General features: G+C 42.0%; 1 protein-coding gene across 1 annotated transcript; it reads right to left on the bottom strand.

Moving 5' to 3' along the window:
• Positions 1-1,064: 1,064 nt before the first annotated feature.
• On the bottom strand, positions 1,065-14,644 carry LOC311505474 (gamma-aminobutyric acid receptor subunit rho-1-like). Its single transcript, XM_084569061.1, has 10 exons — positions 14,039-14,644; positions 9,656-9,706; positions 9,435-9,541; positions 8,433-8,500; positions 7,416-7,639; positions 6,650-6,732; positions 5,819-5,959; positions 5,261-5,413; positions 3,643-3,839; positions 1,065-2,673 (listed from the first exon to the last, which is right to left on the bottom strand). Exons 1-10 carry the CDS (start codon positions 14,146-14,148, stop codon positions 2,371-2,373), a joined length of 1,437 nt encoding a protein of 478 aa, XP_084425187.1. The 5' UTR covers positions 14,149-14,644; the 3' UTR covers positions 1,065-2,370.
• Positions 14,645-15,916: the final 1,272 nt, after the last annotated feature.

Raw genomic sequence — 15,916 nt, 5'->3', positions numbered from 1 at the left:
ACATCTTTTAACAGGCGTACCACCCCACTCACTGATTCTGATTTGTAGGCATACTTTCATCAGCTGCACAGGTTGACTCAAAATCTGTTTCCCAAGAGTGGTCACAGTTGAGGTAGAAAATCAGATTCTCAACATCTTTTTGATGCTTTATCCTGCTCTGCAGGCTTTGATGCAGCGATGCCTTTGTTCTTTTTTTTTTTATTAGAGGATGGTGCACAAAGTTTAAATTGTCACCGCGCCCTTTGGGACGTTGCTTAAAAACAAAAAGTTTAAAAAGAGCAAAGATTCTTCAACAGAATCCACACGTTTGCCTTTGAGGGATCAGGGAATTAGATATATACAATATATGCGTGCTGCTTCTTACAAGTGAGCAGTTAATGGCATTACAAAATATGCGGTTTATATGGTTTATTATGATTGCTCATCAGGAATCAGACCGGTGCCAGAGAGAGGAGAAACCTTGGTGCTGGTAGCAATCCAGAGTCTAATAAGTGTAAAAGCGTATCCCCGAGGACTGTTTAAATATACTAAATAAGACAGCAGGAAAATATGATAAAAAAAAATTGGAAGCGAGACTTAAGAGGTCACGTGGAAAAATGTCACCATCGACTTCAAATGTCAAGTGTCTTAAGTTGATTTTAATGTCTGCAAAAAGCCATTTTAAGCCATGCATCTCAATGCATTCATGTTTGCTAAGTAAAAATATATACAATGCTGAAGCTCAGCTCAAATATTTTTCACATTTTCTGAAAACAAAACATTTATTAAGCATTTCCCCACACAATGACATGTTTAATTAGTTTAATTTAACATCCGTACGCTTGGTCATTAAATTGCCATAAACCACCGAAATAAATTCTTTTAATATATCCTTTGCCTAACAAAGTATAAGATGTAACAGACGATAAAACTAGCAACTAACGGGTCACAACGAATCTCAAAGCCTCACAACACCAAACAGAGGAGATGAGCTTCAGTTGTATTTAAAAAGAAAAAAAAAGAACAAAAAAAAAAAAGAAATAAGGACATTTAAAAAAAAAAAAAAAAGTCAATAGCATAATCAGTTTTTTGGGATTTACTAAACATACATCTTTACATTTTTTGTCATTTTAATAGACTGCATTATTTCTGCCTTTCTGCTAAACTTTGCCGACTCACAAGTGCAACCCAGTAGCTTGACGGCAAAACAACTGCATTGATGCAAACTTCACAAGAAAAACAAAAACTGAATCATACTAGCATGCTGCAAAAGAAAACAACAGACCCTCAAGAACAAGAGTAAACTGAATCATTATCTCCGCATTTATTTACTTTCTCGCAGACTTAGATGCGGAGTGATGCGAACCTTTGCGTCTGTACAGTAACTATGAAGCTCCAGTTGGGAGACTGTTAGCTTAGCTTATCACGGAGACAGAAAACTGGGCGAAGGGGGAGAAAAAATCTGCACGCCAGCACTACAAAAGCGCACTAATCAATTACGTTGTGAGTCATTCATTTAGTATGCATAAAAACTAAGATGTAAAAACAACTAGTTGTTGTCGCATGACGTTCCAAATCATTTCTCGTCGCTGAGCATTTGGTAAGCAGTCAGTGCCAGAAAGTTACTAGTCCCAGCCAGAATTTGCCAGTCACAGTAAAACTGGGTTTTTATGCTGGTTTTGGTGCTAATTAAACAAATATATAACTTGTTAATCAGGGAACTGTAGAGGTGCTGGTGGGACAGAACCAAATATCTGAGCTCTTTTGTTTACAATTTTTATGCTAAGCTAACTGGCTTCTGGTTGTAGCCGCACATTTAACGGACCAAACTTTCTACTTTCTCAAGTGAATAATCACATTTCTCAAAATGTCGAACTGTTCCTCTGAAGATTTTTAGTTTGCTGTTGATTGTCAGGAGCAGATCAAATAAAGAAGCGGGAGGATCTGTCCGTACGCCGGCGACGCCAGTCGGTGTCGGTCCGTTTCCAGTTCGCATTTCCAGATTTGAAAATGCGTTTGGAGTCACTGCATTGAGATTTGATTTGAGACAAACTGCACAGTTACAGGAGTTTGTGCACTGCTGTGAGTTCTTAGATGACAACAATATCCAAACACCTTTCCATCAGCAATGCTGTAGTCGAAACATGAAACCGCGCAGATTTGATGTCAAAAACAGTGACGATGACTGTTTTCCTGTAGCTCTTTTTCAATGTCGTCACTTTTAAGTGGCCGGGTCAAGAAGGCAATGGTCACCCGTCTGTCAATGGTCCCCATGCATCTAATGAGCAGTTTCTGAAAAGCGTCGAGTGCAAAAGTCATTGTCCCTGCACTTGGGCCGAGCTCATGTTGTCCCCTCCTGGACGGCTCTCGCGGCCTTTCCCGCATCCCCCGTTATAAGTAAATGGACCAGTAGATGATGTTAAAGAGGATGTATGCTCCAGGAAAGACGACCCTTGAGTACTTGTCAATGGCGTGGGTGTCTATCCAGATGTTCACGTAGCCTCTGGATGGCTTCACCTGGCCCGTGATTTGCGGGTCATTCAGCGCCACCTGAGCCAGAATTCGCTCTTGGCGCCCACCGTTCTCTGGCATCCCATAATTCCCCGTGTTGTTGATATCGATAGACCCGTAGCCAGTGATCTGGGGGTCGATCATCATGTCGTCAGGGTTTCCAATGCCGCAGGTACACGGCAGCTGAGCGAACGTGCAAAGCAAAAAAGAAAAGACAAAGCAATTTAAACGCTTATTTTCAACTTTCAGTCACAGACTAGAATAAGAATATAAACACATTAGTTTCTTAAATGTTTATCATTCCTCTCCGCACTCGGGGGCTTTAAACAACTTTGCTAAGAAACGCTGATTGAAGGATGTTTGTGCTGGAAATGTTCCTCGGGGTACGTGGGCAATTTGGCTCCATATGCCGCAGCAGTTGGCAGACGAAGAATAGCAACATAGTGCACGAGCTGTAGTCCCAGAAATAATTTGCCGTAGCCCTGAGCTTAGAGCTTAGAGAGAGCCAATTTAGAAAATATTTATCTGTTTATTGGAAATGCACATAAATTATTCATTTGTGTTTCTACCAGTTTGGAAACATGTTCACGTGTAAGTGTGTAATATTTTATTGTAAAATCAGGTCAGTCCCGTGTGTGTGTGTGTGTGTTGATTTACAGAGAACTATTAATGCCTCTCTTTAACTTACACGAGACGTCTCTTTTATTGCTTTTAATGAGGAGGTCTTTCTAATTTGTAGCAGTTCAAATTCTGTCTTGCACCATGCCCCATTTAGGACGCTTAATGAGGCAATAGAGAGCTTTTAGTCTATATGAATTGTGGAGAGCTTTCACAGGCTGCTTATACAATGAAAATGTGGATAAATACCAACATACAATCTAAGCAATGATAAATTAGACTTCCATATTACCAAATCTCTCTAACCTAGATCCATCTAAGAGGAAACACGTATTCCAACTGTGCAAATTGATAAAATTGTTATAATAATGATAAAAAACACGCCATAATAAAATTATATATTGACTAGATTTTGTCCCTTTTCTCTGGAACATTCTGCCCATTAGAGGACTTCCTTAAAATTGAGAAAAGCAAACAAACACACCTGGCAGCAGTACATGAATTAATAAAAAGAACATAAATAATAACACTTACTCGCTCCCTCAGCTTCCTCTCTTTCCTCTCCTGTACGGTGGAGAGGTAGTTGACCGCCGCGTACTCTATCACCGACAGGAAGACGAAGACAAAACTGACCCAGAGGTAAATGTCCACCGCCTTTATGTAGGAGACCCGTGGCATGGAGGCGTTGACCCCGGTGATGATGGTGGACATGGTCAGCACAGTGGTGATGCCTGAAGCGGAGGACGCAAACACTTTAGTCACAGCAGTGTTGTTATTTACTCTGGCTAAAACTGAACGTCATAGTAAGGGTGATACATGAGAATATTTTTTCGTTTGTTTGGTGAAGTGATCGATATTAATGCATATTTAAAATGTTCTAGTTTGTTTCTTAAATTGCACTTTATTGACCGTGATAAGATTGTTGTGTTAAAGCTCCCGCTTCAACAGCAAGGTCAAAGGTCAAAAATGAAACATGAATGATTCATTTACATTTCTGCTGCTACTGACAGCTTGAAGGGGTCACAGTATAAATTTGAGGGGTCAAGACGTGTTTAGTGATCGGCAGAAAACCAAGACGTCCTGTTAGCGTGGCTTTATGGGTCGTAATGTTGGTTTGTCTGTCAGTCAGGTCCGACATTCAAAAACCTCAATAACTGTTGCATTTGACATTTCGCAAAAGCATTCATGGTCATAGACTGAATCTTAATGGCTTTGGTCTTATCACCTTCAGGTTGATATTCATGGTTTAGGGAGAAGATTCTCAACTTTTGGATGAACTGTCAGGAATTTTAGTTGAGACTTTCACGTTTCCTATCACTATCACCATTAGCATATGCTAGCCTGCTAATACAAGCATTTGGCAAAGCAGAGCTTTTGGTTGTGTGGCACACTGTCAGTTTTGTTCTCTGATCTTTTCTTTATTTGTGTTCATTTAGTTTCTTCCTTTCAGTATTTTTAATGTTATAGCTCATGATCTTAGACGTCAAAGACTGTATGTTATGATGGACCAGTCCTCCATGACGGCTTTCTGAAGAGTGGTTGAGGTTCAGTGTGGTGATTTTGATCATTGCCGTCTTGGTTTTGACTTACGCCTCCTAACCACTGGCTAATTCAAAAATGGGCAAAGAGGTGGAGTTGAGGTGGGCATGTGATGATAAGAGTGGACGGATATCAACCTGAGACGGCATCCACCCCACCTGTCACTCAAAGCAACCTAATCATGCATTGCTTTAAGCATTGATATAATTTACAATTAACACCTGTACAGTTGTCATGAACGGGGAAACTTGTCATACAGACCAAAACCTTTTTTTGTTTCCTGGCATTTCACATCACGGTCTATGGGGATTGACTTGCGTCTGGGGATTTGAAGAACTGTAAGCCTAACCACGCGGCAACCCTTACCCCAGCAGTGTGGCCAGATCGGGCATTGAAAAACCAAAGTGCATTAAATCTTAATGAATGTGTACTTCTTGTGTTACTTTTTAAAGAGTAGAGAAGCACCCCATCTCCCTTTCAGTGGACGACATGATGTCTTCCAATGTCTTCATAGTAGCCAGATGTGAGTAGTTGTGGTGGTTGGCTTCTGCACTTTGTTTCTTCAGCCACTAAGTTTCTTTGCAGCTCATGCAAAGAGAAAGCCCTTTCATACCTAGTGGTACCCTGGCGGGTACGGCCCTGCGGTCGATCCAGAAGGACACCCAGGACAGCATGACCATCAGAGTCGCAGGGAAGTAAGTCTGCAGCAGGAAGAAGAAGATGTGGCGCCGCAGAGTGAAGTGGATGTACAGCCGATTGTACCAGCCTGGGAAGAAGAAATAGCACTGTTACACGCACACATTGTCATGTGTTAGCTGCTGATACACCGTATCAACACTTGAAGCAGAGGTTTGCAGCTATTCTGGCGGAGAAAGATAGGACGCAAAATCCTTTTTATGCTTCAGGTTGCTCTTGTGAGCTGTAATCTGACATGTGGGTATAAGAAGGCTGCGAGGCTTTTACAGTGGCTTTCCAGCAACACACAAGTGGTTGGCAGGGAGGATATCAGTACGTTCTTCTAGGTGTAGCATTCAAGGGACACTGATTTCAAGTGACCTTATCCTTTAGTCAGAAAATTTGCACAAGGCACAATTTGGGATAATTTACATAATCAGTTTGCTGTAGTGTGTATGCATTGGAAGTGGATGTGTTATGGATTACACTACAGTACCTGTGCTGCTGTAGAAAGCCAGTTTGGTGGTGGTGTGAAATTTCTGAATGAGGAACTGGGACAGAGATATTCTTTCATCGGTGTTCAGGGACTCGTTGCCTTTCTTCCAGTACAGCATGAGATCATCGTCTGTGTACGCATCTGGAGAGGAAATATGAAATATAAAAATAGAACGTATCACGACAAATTTAGTGCGAACAAGATGGCGTGTTAATGTGAACAAAAAGTATGACAGAGAAGATTTTTTTTTAAAAAATAAATCACTTCAACTCTAAAGCCCTAGAGGCTGTGAAGTCTGTGTAGTGTCTTCATACACGCCATGATTCTGCCAGTCTTTGAGCCTCTCCCGTGGTGGAGTGGTGGGAATAGCACGAGAGGAAAGGGTGTTAAAATTAAAGCATTACATTCTCTTTGAAGCATGAATTAGCGCAAAAACTTCCGAGGCACGATATATCTGAGATTTCAAGAGACGTCTGGTGTGCGAAGATGACATTTTGGCCTGAGGAGAGTGCAAGAACAAAGCTCCACCGAAGCGTCCAAAAATGGATATCAGGGTTTTTCGTGTACAGACTTCCTGAGTATTGCAGATGCAATTTACTAAAACACATTCTTCTCCTGTTAATAATGGAGCTTTGCAGCAGAGCAGGAGCAGAGCAGGAAGGGAGCTGTGGTCGGAGAAGGAGCTTTGGGACTGCGAGGTCACTGATTCGATCTCCTCTACGTCCGTGGCTGAGGCACCTTGAGCAAGGAGCTAAACTGCTCCCCGGGTTTACTTGCTTACTTGGATCGAATGGACGGATTAATGATATCTGTTCACATGAATCCACTCACAGCTCTCAATCTCCAGTGAGCAGGTTTGGGTGTCCAGGGGGAAGCGACTGAGGTCCATGTTGCACATGGCGGTGACCGTGACTCTGCGATGGAAAACAAAGAAAACATCCACTGTAACATGACATCTGAGAGAACAGGGGAGCGGAGATTAGGGTCACAAATTTCTGGCTACTTAAGTTAAGCTAAACCAACACAAATAAAGACTCCAGCTGTGTGTGTGCTGAGCTTCACAGTGAGGTGCGTGTGTGCGGTGTTATTTTTAAGCCGCCTTTGAGTCCTCAGCTTATGACTATGCTACTCTCACGTTTCTTTTTATAGAGCCGCTTTTGCAAACAGTTCCCATTTAAAATGTTTTTTTTTTCCAGGTTCCTCCTTGTGTTTGATCAGGTGACTTTGTGCCGGTGAAAATACACCGAAACGAATTACGAGCTAGCATGTGTTTTATAATCTCCTCTTATTAACCGTCTCCACAAAATGTTGGTGAAAACGCTGTGAAGGTCAACACAGGCAATCAGCAGCGAGTTTTTCCACTTTTTAGTTAAGTCGTTTTTTTTTTTTTATCTCTCTGTTGAAGAATATTTTCAACAGACAATTTGTTCATTACAGAAAAAAATAAACTCTTCCCTCCACTGCTGCATTAATATATAAAATGCCTGCAGGAGCAATTTGCAGAATTATAAAAAAAAAAAAAGTCGCAGAGGCACAGAGAAGGGTGAGTTTTCTGTCTTAATTCAAATGAGTTTTAAAAACAAGCAGTGGCGTTCACCTCAGACTGTAGAGCACGTTGCCGTCGGGGTGGACCCTCAGCATGACGTTGTCCGTGGTGGTGTCGTGGATGAAGGAGCGCTTGGAGTGGACGAAGAACATGTCGGGGACCCAGATTTTCTTCACCAGGCGGCTGTCGAAGGTCATGCTCTGGTTGTTGGTGCTCGGGAACGCCAGCCGCTCGTCCTTCCAGTAGTGACGCAGGTACAGCGTCATGGTAAAGTCCTACAGAGGAGAAGAAAGAGAAGAAATGATCCTTGCATGTGTAAGCGTCATAGTCAAGGATCACGCCAGCCAACTCACACTGACTAGTTCTCCACCTCCGAGCTCCAGTAACTTTATGACTTTACGTTGCATAACCGCTAAACTCTTCTTTTTATCAACATTTTGAATGCTGACTCAATCCATTCGTTTTAATCTCCCATGTATCATGCATGACCTAGTATCGTGCACTCTTGTTTGTATCAAATATATAAGCTGCATGCATGCTGCGTCTCTCTTCTCGTCCTCTTCCTCTTTCACTTCCCTCCCATCTCCATCTTTTCTTTCTGTCTCTAGCCTTGTTCTTGCTCTGGGGGTTTCAGTCTCTGGGTTCTGTAGAGCGTCTGGAGACAACTGTGATTGTTATTGAACTGAATTGTACTGTTGTAGCTAAGGGTGGAGCTACTTTGAACTACATTACACAGATTTTGTCGCTCAGTCCAGTGTTTCCCAACGTGGGAATCTTGCATGGTTTGCGAGATGATCATTAGAAAAGGGAATGGATGAAAAAATATAATTCTGATGCATGCATTTAGATTATTTATTTGTTGTTTTGTTAAATATTGGAGAAAGAGGCCTCATTACTGCTGAAACTGTTTCTTAAACCCATCTGAGAAGTCCAGTGGGTAAAATATCTCCCAGCAAAATGTGGTTGAGAAACAGAAAACAGGACAAACTGGAAATATTCAAAATATCTTGTATCTTTAACCTGCAGTGTATTATTTAAACAAAAAAAAGAGAGCTGTTTCATGCTTACCATGTCCACCTCAGAGATGGTGTCCAGACTTTCAACCTGAACATCAACTCCAACAGGGATTGGAGGACCTGGAAGGAAATGCCTCAAAAATGTTATTTTCCTGCATAAAAGCTGCTTGCTGTTTGATTATGCATGTGAAAGAGGGCAGAGCGGTAAACATGACCATGACTGAGACTGTCTGAACCTTGTTTTGCTCCGCTTTGAAAAACAGCAAAGCACACAAACACAGAGCAGCAGCAGCAGCAGCTCGTGCCACGACCGTCACGATCTGGCTCGGATTCTTCTTTTGACCTATTTCAGCCCTTCTGCTCTGCACCGTCATCATCAGCCAGCAGCACACAAAATACAATCAGGTCAGAATAATGGATCAAAGTTGATGCGGCGATGGATGAAATCCAGCTTTCTTCCAGCTGAGATGCGGTTGGCGCTATAAAAAGCGGACGGCGGGATCCAGCGAGGAGTTGGTGTATTTTCAGCAGCAGATTGTTGTGTGATTAACAGTGATCTGATAAAAACAGCACATGTTGTTAAAAGCCATGGCTGATTTTTTTTTTTTCCCCAGTTAAATACAGCTTTAACATTTGTGGTCATTTGCCTCAAAATCCAAATAAAAGATAAAGGCAGCAAAAAAGATTTATTATTGCTCTCTTATGAAACAAAAGCCACGTTTGATTTTATCTCAACATAATCCTGGAGTCTAAAAAGCTGACATCAAATCCCTCTAATATACAGTGAGGCAAAAGACGTGTATTAACACTTGTGATGTAAAGTGCTGAGCCGCAATTGGAAACTCAGACTCAGCTTACATGGACGGAGTCACCGAGGTCTTCGAGAGCTTAATGCTTACAGGACGCTTTGGTCCAACACCATTGACAGGACCCTGCACAGATCTTAACCAGCTGCACTCGATGATGCTGCTCTTGCCTGTCTCGGCCTGTCTGGGCTACGGGTCAGAGGACAGCGAACACTTTTATTTAAAACTCTTTAATCACAGCCGCTGACCTCCAAATGCTGGTCTCATGGTGAAATCGTGGTCGTCTATTCTCAGGAGCTGCTCCGATTTGGTCATTGGAGACTTGGTCATGTCTGGGCTTCGTTTATAAATTGGGCTGCAAAGCAAAAAAATAAAAAATAATTAAAAAATAATAATACCGGGGGTGATAATGAACCCTCGGTGACGCAAGAATTTTTTTATGTAACATTTTAAGCCTTTTAATACTTGCCTCCCAGATTTGTGACCTCCACCCCCCTCCATTCTGGTGTCTCTTCGTGACCTGTTAATTAAAAGCAATAGTTGAGCAGAATACCTGAGAGAGCAAAACAGAACATCATAAAAAAAAAGACGTTTTATTCTGTATTTTGTTGGAAAAAAACAAAAAAATCACCTGTGAGATATACACCATTTTAACTAGAGCTAAAACACATACATATTTTAATCAAAATATCACAAAATTTATTTGTTAGTCTTCTACAGTTTTTCAGTTTATTTGCTAATTATATATAATTTGTTCGTCATTCATTGTGTCCATCGTGTTTGTTTTTCGCTTTATTAATTATTTGCCGTCTATGCTGCTCCAGGGTGTTTTTCATCGTTCATTTTTAAAGCTGTTTGCACCTTTAGTCTTCGTCTGGGACGGTCAAGCGCGGCTTTAACACTTGTAAGTTACACTTGCTAACCACTACACACACCGTGTTTGTGTATTAAAGCCACTGGCTTGGGGTACATTTCAACACCTCGGTCAAAGCATGCTGCTATTGTCAGATAAACAACCCCCAAGTAAGGGTGCAGCTTCTTAAATGTGAGGATTTATAGCTATTTAGGTCATATACAGTGATGACGTGAATATATGGTAGGCTATTGTCGATGCATAAAACATGAAATCCAAACATGCCGCCTTTGGTTCTGGTGAATTAAATGTGCATGGTTCACTGTTTTCTGATATTTTACAAACAAAATGATGAACTGATGCATAGAGAAACAATCAATAACCTGTGAATAAATAAAAATGCAGCATTTTAAAACTTCTCTTTCTTACAACAGCCACAACAACTTTGCTTTTTTGTGTTTTGTTTTGATGTGTCTCACGTCCTGATGAGATTCGTACATCCGCTTACATCACGCTCATTTTCAAATCACACAAAGGGCAAACAACCCTTTCCTCATCTAGCTAGCTTTTTTTTTTTTTTTTTTTCTTGGTTACACTTTTCAAGAGGGCTGCCTCTGTGTTCTAGGCCACGAGCAGAAAGCGAGAGAGAGAGAAAAAGAGAGAGAGAGAGAGAGAGTGATGAATTCCAAAAACCCTAAAATGGATTAATAGAGTAGAGCATGCTGTGACAGACAGAGCCAAATCCCCGTGACAACCACATACATGCATGCAAGGAAACACCACAGAAGAAGAGAGGGGAAGTGAAAGGAACTGCACAAAAACAGAAAAATTGAACAAGAGCAAAATGAAACAGTGAGAAGGGGGGGGGGTTTCACTGGGTGCTGGCTGCAGTGATCTGATGGGCAATGGGTGCTACTCGGCTGTATCTATCCAGCAGCTGGTTCCTAATCCTCTTGGCAGAAATGCCTCTCCAATCCCCTCTCTGCCTGCCTGCCTGCCTGCCTGCCCCGCACAGCAGACCGCCCGCCTGCACACCGCTCTGCTCTGATTCCACCGTTTTCTGCAGCCGTGAGCCTGCGTGCATGCACAATCACCGATGGCTGCGGGGGTGGGGGGCTGCGTCAGGGTTAATAGGCCACCTTTGTGCAGAGGTCGCTCTGGACGCGGTGATGTTAGCCCGCCCCCCCCCCCCCCCCGAATGCGGCGAGCAGAAAGAGAAGCAGAAGTTGGGGAAAAGGAGGTTTAAAGATTACGGACTGTTACAAACCAACAGATGGACATGATGTAATGTCTGAATTTGATGTATTCCCAGACGCAAACACTGATACAGACTAATTTTGGGGAAAAAAAACATAAAAGCCAACCACTTTTAGTCACCAAGTGATTAAAAAAGAATGCATTCAGTCAAGTATAGGTGTTTCAGTCTCAGCTAGTTAGAGTTCGGCTATATTGGCTTCATTCAGCATGCCATTTCCATTTAATTTAAGTGTATGTATGCTATAAAAACATTATTCAACCCTCAGGTTTAATACGCCTGTAGTTACTTCACTCTGTGTTTGAGCAAAGAGCAATTCATCTTTCCCACTGAAATGAGATTTTCTGCAACCACTCATCTTTTAAAAGCTCGTGAGGGTTTTCTCCTCCTCCTCCTTCTCATGTGGGTCCTACACAAATCTCGGAGTAAGTGAGCGTAGTGAAAACTCCCACAACCCACGCCAGCAGCGCCCCAGACGCTCTTGCAATTTCACACTCAACAGAGGAGGAGCGGAGCGGTGAGGGACAGGGGCGCGGAAGAGTTCGATTTGTGCATGAGTACATGAGATTTTCCTCCTGCTAGAAGAGGAGCAGGGAGATTTACATTTGATTTGTATTCAGCAAGTGTGAACGTCAGCGGAGAGGAGGCTGGTGTGAGAGGGTTTACAGCAAGTAAGGGAGAGAGAGAGAGAGAAAAAAAGAAGCAGCAAACACTGAAGCAAAGACTTGATAACAAGACGACGCTGCCATTTAAAGATTACACAGCGGCTTTGAGCCACTTGTGCTTTCTGTCTTTTGCAGATTCTCCACAGACGATTTCGATTGTGCTCCTCTCGTACTTAATGATCATCTTAATCACCCTCGGGGGCTCGGATGATCATTTCAAATGACTGTAATTTAATTTCACGGCGGATTGTTTGGATTTAAAAAGACAGCTTTTACCCCACACTGCTTGACACAGTTGCACCTTCAACAAGAACAGACTTGCCCCCCCCCCTTCCCTCTTCCGCTGCACCCTGATGGTTTGTCAGAAAACCCAGCAGGTACTTCACGTCAAATGTGTGTTTGGATGAGAATCCCAGCAGACAGCTGTTTGACGTCGCCTCTGATCTATAAATAACGGCGGTTATAGCATGAAAAGTGATACTGTATCTAAAGGCAGGGGGATTATGATTTGACAGGGTTTGTTGAATATATTAAGTGGATGCAAATCATTCAACGCTGATAGCATTATGAAGCGTTACAGCGCTGCACTTTGCCAGCTTGGGAAAATCTTATCATCTTCACCAGAGATTAATACCAAGACAGTTTTTGACTTGGGGCTGCGGGCTATAGTTGGACTCCGTGCTAATATTTCTACAAGAGAGAAAAAGAAAAGAGTCTACAATCTACAGTGGTCAGCTATGGGAAGCAGCAGCTTAGTATTTGCTCATTTATGAGTATCATAAACAGCAGGTATGTCAGGGTACACTCTCCAAATAAAGACCTGAAATAAGTTAATCAATTAACTAAACGACAAAATCAATAAGCAAATATTTGATTAAGAATTTCAGCCAAGAAAAAATTCCTCATCTGACTTTTCAAATGTAAACATTTGCAGCATTTCTTCGTCTTAAATTGCAAATGGAATAATCTGAGACTGTTGCTCAGATGCTGTGTAATTTTCCCTTGTTAGAGAAAACAGGAAGCGACTGGCCATGTAAATGAGCTGCTGATTGCTTTCAACAGATGTAAAAAGTATCTTGGATTTATAAATGTGCTCGCAAATTATGATAATTGCACGCCAAAATTGCACATCTGAGAGAAATTAGGAATTGTATTTCCACAGATTCTGCCAAGCAGTGAATTAATATCTGCTTCTATTTGAACTAAAATCATACATTTCCGTCCAAAGTGTATCTGACCACACCTACCTCCTCCCTGGCATTCAGCAACAGAGGTAAGTAAGTCGTAATCAGAAAATGAATCTGCAGCAATTTCGAAGTCACAGAATCCTGATCCATGCTTCCTAACTATAAATGTGTAAAAATAACTGTTACCCAATTTGAATACCTTACAACAATCTGACAAGCATATTAAAGGGATCCCGCCACCGTCTCGGCACACATGTCATAGAATGTTTTCATGCTTCAATGCGTGCTGGAGATTTATTTATTTCGTTTTTGTGCAACATGCCTTAAGCTGCATATATGGGAAAACCGACAAACGCACTCCTCTCTGTTTAAACTCCCTCCGAAGTAGAAGCCAGTACAATCAATAATTTGCTGAAATGAGGTTGCTTTAATGATTCCCAGGTCTGGTTCAGTCCTGACTAAAAACATCTAATCCAATGGACGCATTAACAAGGCACCAATTAGCCTAAATAATCGCATGAACATGACAATGACTACAGCTGTTGCCGGTGGGGGAAATGGTCATTAACTGGCCTGAAGCAGTTGTGGGGCAAGAGAAGCATTTACCAGTAGTACATAAATAGATGTGAGGATTTAGGTCTCCCTCTCTCTCTCTCCGCTCTCCAATCTGCCATCTGAACAAGTCAGTTTTCAGAGGGGGAGGGAGCACCACAGGTGACACGGGAAACTGTGGATAACATTGTGTGTACCTAAAATAACATGAACATAATGAAGTCCCTGGGGGGGAGGGAATAACTTTTACAGATCAGTTTATATTTTTGCATTAAAAGCTTAACTCAAATATAGAAACTCGTCGTTGCATTTAACACATTCAACACTTTATCGGCATTACCTGCTTTGTTTGTAGGTTTCCAGCTTGTGACCTCTCGGCTGGACCATCTTCCCGGCTGCGCCCACGAGCCAAACACACAAGAAGAGCACAAGGACGGCATCCACCTGCATGGTTCACATTCCCCAGAGGACGGACCTCTCCTGTCAATCAGAATCTACTCCCCTCCAGGGTCTGGAGCACTCTGCCTTCCTGAGTCATTCCCTTCTCCAGCGCCGGAGCCGACAAGAGGGAGGAAAAACAGCAACAGCGGCAGCAGCTACACTGGGCTATTCTACGGCCTGAGTGGAAAACATCCTACGGTGCTTAATCTCCACAGTGGGAAAAGCAATTTTGACTAAACCCATAAATCCTTGAGCGTCAGATGGTACAGATTTGATCCCTCCAGCGGCGGATGTGCCTGCCTCTCTGTGCTCTGCTGTTCTCAGATATCCTGCACTGTGATGTGCTCTACTCCACTTTGCACCGCCCAGAAAAACCAGTTCTCACAATGATGCAGCATGCTCATTTGTAAGGTCAACGGTTTAGAGATACAGGCGCACCGAGGCAGGAGACGGGGGCTCTGTGTCTGATCTGAAAGGAATCTCAGCTCCCTCTGATGCTGGAGCCTCCTGCTGACATTCAAATTTACAAAGATGCGTTTGTGTTTGTTTTGGGATGAAAGGTTAGACACGGTGCTCTGACTGCAGAGTGATTTTGTTGGCCCCACTGTGGTGTCTTTCATGTTTTTTTCTTCTGCGGATACAGATTTGAGAATTTTATTTTTGATGCCCCAAAAAATATCACACAGGCAGACATGTCGGCACATTCAACGGGAATAGATCCAATATTATTTCAGTGAGAAATACTGTTCGATGGAGTATTATGTCAATAAAATTGAAGGTGTTTTAATATTTGCGGCATTTTGCAGCAATGATTTGTACACATACATTCTAAGATGATAAAAAATACACACATTTGGCGCCATCAGACAGCATACAACATGAGTCTAATAAGCCATTACATCTCAATCTCCTGCAAAAAAATAAAAGAACAGAAAGAAAACAATAAAAAAATGATTAAATTTTGCAGCACACCAGAGGTCCCACCAGTGTTTGTTAAAACGTGCAGTCTTTGGGAAAAAAACAAGTCAAAACAGGTCCAAGCCCTGACGTCACCATCAGGCATGTGTTCCCCTTTGTTTTTTTATTTTATTTTTTTGTTTTTTTAGCAGACTGAACAGCTGGATTATAAGACCATGAATTTGGGTTAGCTCTATCTACGTCAATCTAAAAACCGGTGTAAGAAATGTTAAGCATAGTTTATGTTTCTCATTTGCGGATCCTTCTTTAGCGTTAATGGCTACCAGCTGCCGAAGCTAACACAAACAACTTTCACATTTATGTTTGGCTTCTTCCTTATAATGATACTGACATTTAAATGTTTACTTTTAGTAGCTATGAAGAGTCAACGTGAGCCTTCAAGGGAATTTTACAACAGAATTTTTCAAGTCTGAAATACAATTCTGACTTAAAATGTTACTGACTTGTCTAATTACACGATATGATCACAATATGAGTAAGGAGCTAGCGGTGATGGCTTCATGGTGCCAAAAACCTGCATTTGAAAACATCATAGAGACTACAGCTAACGGCTAACTAGCATGCTCCAGCATTGACCGTATAGGAGGAGGGTTGAATCCTCCGTGTTGTCACCCAAAGGCTTTGAGAAGAGCAGTTTTGAAGCTTAATGTGGACGGCGTCGACAGTCTTCATCTTGGCAGATGACTCCACCGAGGCTAACCAACCTGTCAAAGCAGTCATGCCCTTATTTATGAATTATATTACATAAATACAACAACTAACCACGTGGTCATATTCATCATATTCATTCATATTCATA

Source organism: Chelon labrosus, assembly GCF_963514085.1.
Source record: "Chelon labrosus genome assembly, chromosome: 20".
Taxonomy (NCBI): Eukaryota; Metazoa; Chordata; class Actinopteri; order Mugiliformes; family Mugilidae; genus Chelon; species Chelon labrosus.
The sequence above is the reverse complement of the archived record's forward strand: the minus strand, read 5'-3'. Positions and strand labels throughout refer to the sequence as shown.